This window comes from Penaeus chinensis, chromosome 39, assembly GCF_019202785.1.
Source record: "Penaeus chinensis breed Huanghai No. 1 chromosome 39, ASM1920278v2, whole genome shotgun sequence".
Taxonomy (NCBI): Eukaryota; Metazoa; Arthropoda; class Malacostraca; order Decapoda; family Penaeidae; genus Penaeus; species Penaeus chinensis.
Genome location: NC_061857.1, coordinates 6144500 through 6148849, shown reverse-complemented (window position 1 = coordinate 6148849; position 4350 = coordinate 6144500). Strand labels below are relative to the sequence as shown.

General features: G+C 40.6%; 1 protein-coding gene across 6 annotated transcripts in view; it reads left to right on the top strand.

Moving 5' to 3' along the window:
* The window catches only part of LOC125046690 (translation initiation factor eIF-2B subunit delta-like), a 13643-nt gene extending 9553 nt beyond the window's left edge, over window positions 1-4090 (top strand). For all 6 annotated transcript variants that reach the window (XM_047644565.1, XM_047644563.1, XM_047644564.1 and 3 more), the window contains 6 exons: window positions 125-1456; window positions 1719-1906; window positions 2158-2337; window positions 2723-2906; window positions 3119-3299; window positions 3580-4090. In XM_047644565.1, coding sequence (XP_047500521.1) covers window positions 650-1456; window positions 1719-1906; window positions 2158-2337; window positions 2723-2906; window positions 3119-3299; window positions 3580-3797 — 1758 coding nt within the window. In that variant the 5' untranslated portion in view covers window positions 125-649 and the 3' untranslated portion in view covers window positions 3798-4090. The remainder of the gene's footprint in view (window positions 1-124; window positions 1457-1718; window positions 1907-2157; window positions 2338-2722; window positions 2907-3118; window positions 3300-3579) is intronic.
* The last annotated feature ends 260 nt before the right edge of the window (window positions 4091-4350 follow it).

The following is a 4350-nucleotide window of genomic DNA, read 5'->3' as shown; positions in this document are numbered from 1 at the left end:
GAAAGATCAATGAGAATATTGACCTTGATTATGATTATTTATTTTCAGTAGTCAAATTTCTGTTTCTCCTAGATCTATTTCCACCATCCTTTAGGTGATATTGTTTTTTTAAAATCTGTTTCAGGGCAATCCCAGGCACAAGCGAACTGGCAAGGCTGCCAAGAATCGGAGCTCTCAGACAGAGAACCACCCGGATTCTGAGCTGCGGCATTCTCCCGATGGACCACCTGTAGAGAGGCCAGTGTCAGCAGCCTGTCCGCTGAAGGCTTCCTCGGAAAAGTGTCCTGAAAGACCCCTTAAGGAGGCCAATTCCCAGCAAGGATCTCCAGTTGCAGGGGCCAAGGGCAAGGAATCTCCCAAGAATTCAGCATCTCAGAGGAAGGGCTTGAATCCTGAGGGCAAGGCAGCCAAGAGAATCCAGTCTAAAGGATCTGGACCAGCCACTCCAAGGCGAGCAAAAGGGCAACCTTCTTCCTCGCCAACTACCAATGCAAAGGTCCCCCAATCAGGTCCCTCAGCAGTGTCAGTAGTTGTAGACTCAACTGCCTCAACGAAGCACGTATTGGAGAAAAGTGCTGAGATAACAGAGCCAAGACTAGCTAAATTGTCTACCACTTGTCCATCAAGTAGTGAGAAGAAACAGGTAAAGATGTCTGACAAAAAGCTGGATAGTCTTTGCCAGTTGCTGGAAAATATAGTCTTACAACATGGGGGTAAAGATATCTCTCCCGGTGGAGCCAAGCCTGTTAGTGTCCCTCAGCAAAATCAGAATACAGCTGCTAAGGTGTCTCCTGTCACAAAATCTGCCTCTGGACCATCATCAAAAGTTGAAGGTAATAAAGAGCAACCTGGTGAGGAGAAGTCAAAAGAAGAAATAGAAAGGGAGAGGAAAGCCAGGAAGGAGGCAAAGAAAGCAGGAAAAAAGAAAGGAGGTGATCAGAGCAAAGCCAAGGAAGGTGGTACAGATGAGAGCACAAAGGAAAACAAAAAGCCACCCCCTCAAAGCCAGAAGGAAGCCAAGGCCCAGAGCAAGCCAGCAGAGGAGAAAGCAGCACCTCCACAGCAGTCTAAGCAGGGGCAGGAGCCACAGCAGAAAGAAGGGGTTGAAGATGGCAGTGGCAAGTCCAAAGCAGACCTGAAGCGGGAAAGACGTGAGAAGCAGGAAGCCCAGAGGCAGGCAAAAGCACTAGCAAAAGCACAGCAGGATGCAGAGAAGCAGAAGAAAAGCCAGCCTCAGTCACAAAAGATTACTCGTGAGGAATCTAAAAAAGGACCACAAATCAAAAAGTTTGCTGAGGGAAGGCGCACAAGGGACAAGAAGAGTATTGAGAAGGACAGCTCACGGAGAATCCCATTGCTAGGCCACCTGACTCCTTACACGTCGCATCCACCCTCACTACCTGTCAACTGTGATTCCATCCACCCTGCTATAAGGACTCTCGGTCAAAAGATGAAGGTAGGATTATGCCAGTAAAAAGTACTGAGTTGTTTCTCTTCCGTTATAATTGTGTGTTTTTCACAAGAAAAAGTTTTTCCTCATATCAATAGCTACAACAGGGATTTAGAGGGAAGTGGAAAGGGTTTTTATGTTGCTTACATGTTAACTTTAACCCATTGGCTACGTGTACTGTACTATTCAGGTCAATGAATATATGAGAGGTTGAATTATTGCAAATTTATATCTTGTGCTAGCTTGTTGCTATATGAAATTCACACAGGACCGTGTTGTGGATGGGTCAACCGCACGAGTAATTGCAACATTAGCTGCTCTGAAGCGATTCATCAATGACTACAGAACACCTGAGTCTTGTGACCTCTCCAGAGATCTTGCAGAGAAAATAGTGCCCAATGTGGCACACCTCCATGCATGTCGTCCTCTGGCAATTGCAATGGACAATGCTGTCAGGTGTGTGCTTGTTCATGGTAATAATAGAATTCTTAGATTCTTTTTTATGATGTCCCATTTTTATTGAAATACATAGGCTTGACATAGTTGATTAATTCTTTACTGTATCAAACATCAGATAGATATAAACCTTGTATTTTCTTATTAACTAATCATATTTTTCTTTGTCCTCTATATCTTTCTGGATGTATACAATGAAATCACTTCAAATAAAGCCAAAGAAAAATTTAAAAAAATGGAAATCATTTCAGATTTTTGAAGCACAAGATAAACAGCATCGAGCCGAATGTCCCCGAGGCACAAGCCAAAGACCTGCTACGCACAGCCATTGATGAGTATGTTTGTGACAACATCAACCTCGCCAGTAGCACTATAGCCACTCATGCCGCCCAGTTGCTCAAGGATGGAGATGTTATTCTTACGTTTGGCTAGTAAGCATTTTTCTAATGTTTGCGACAGTAATTTCATTGTTATATATTTATGAGGATATATGAATATACACATATACAAAGTCTTATCAAAAGCTATTCATTCTTTTGATGTAAAATGGAAATTACTTATCAAACTTAGGGGAACTTGATCCCCTCTGAAGAAGGCCTTCTGGCAAGCTATACACTTGACTCAGTTTTCCTCCCACGCCTAGAAATGTTTCTTGAAATAAAGCAGTTAACCATTATTCATAACAGATTAAGAGAACCTTGTGTTTGCTCCTTTACTTAATAGATTGTTCTTTAGTAGTTTCAAACTCATACTAAATTATTCATACCTGTATGTATTTATATACATACACCTTACACATTTCATTCTGATATCCAGTTCAGCCCTCGTTTGCGACATGGTTGAAGCAGCACGGAATGGCAGCAGTTGTGTGAACGTGAGTGTTGTGGTTGCAGACTCACCCTTTCCTCCCACGGGTTCAGATATGGTCAAGCAACTGGCTGCTATGGGTGTTCCGACATATTACCGTCTCATTACAGATGTCACCCACATTATGCACAAGGTCAGTTTTGAGAGGCTTTTGTTGAGTGGGTGCAACTATAGCCTCACTGGACAGGCTAAAAGACAATCTTGTTTGCCATTGAATTTCATTATTGTTTATACTGAGGTTTTATTTTGAGATGCATATCACCAAATTAAATGGTATGGAGGTTTTACAATTCCGATAAAGGTATTGGACTTTGGATCTTATTTCTTTGCTTTTGGCTGTCTCAGGTAACCAAGGTAGTCGTAGAGGCAGAATCTGTCATGATGAATGGCGCAGTGCAGGGGATGTGTGGGACAGCAGGACTGGCTCTTGCTGCTGCCACACATGACACACCCTTCATTGTTCTCTGTCACACATACAAGTTTAGCAATAATGATCTCACTGATTCTTTGGTAGTGAATGAATTAGGTAAGTTCTTGTGTTGTTTTCAGTCTTACAGAAAAAGTGTATTGTGTATGCTTTATTCTTTGAATTTCTTTATTTGTATTACATGTATTTGGAAGCAAGACGTGACTGCTAAAAGTATCATGTTGACTGAAGATTTTAATATCTCCAAAAAGAAAGGAAAGATATTTGAAGCTCAGGTGATTTAGATATAAAGGAATAGAGGAAAAAAGAACTCATTGCTTTGAGATATATGGAAATATGTTTTTTTTTGTGAGTCTAAATTAAAATACATTGCCCACAGGGGATGCGAATGGCATTGTGAATTGCCCATCCAGGGAATACTGCGATCTCCTGACTGATTGGAAGGACACAGAAAATCTAAATGTAGTGCGACTAGTGTACGACGTGACTCCGGCTGGCCTTGTGACGGTGCTGGTCACAGAGCAGAGTGTTCTCCCAACCTCTGCTGTACCAGTTATCATCCGACGTAATTACGCAGATATTCTCGGACAGGATTAGGCATTTGTATTGGTGTTAGGAAAATTAACTGAAATAGGGTTATGGATGAGCTTTTATTGTATCACATTTGTCAAAAGGCTTTTTTCTTTGTCATTCTACAATTGCCATTTTGTCCTGTCATATAGTTAATATTAATTTATTTTGCTTTTCTGGTGAAAAGGTATGTGAGAGTTATGAAAGCTCTGTCTTCATAACTTTTACTGAGAAGCTCAAGTCAATTTTTTTTCTTGTTGTAAGAGAGGAATTTCTAATTCATTGACAGATTTTTAGCAATCATTAAAGCCAATACTGAATGAGTGTTACTTTCCCCCCTTAAAAAGAGAAAGAAAAAATGAATGGTACCTGTACACCTACACGATGGAAATGTTATATATATATTTGTTAATCAGTTATTACTCCTTATTGTCAGAGAATTTTTTAGTTTTATGGCTTTATTGTACATAGAAGATAAAGGAAAAGGTGTACAGAACTCTGAAGGCTTATAAATTGATTTGTTATCTAGAGGAAGAAAAAATCTTAAAACTACAATATGCAAATTCTCTTGCAGATATTA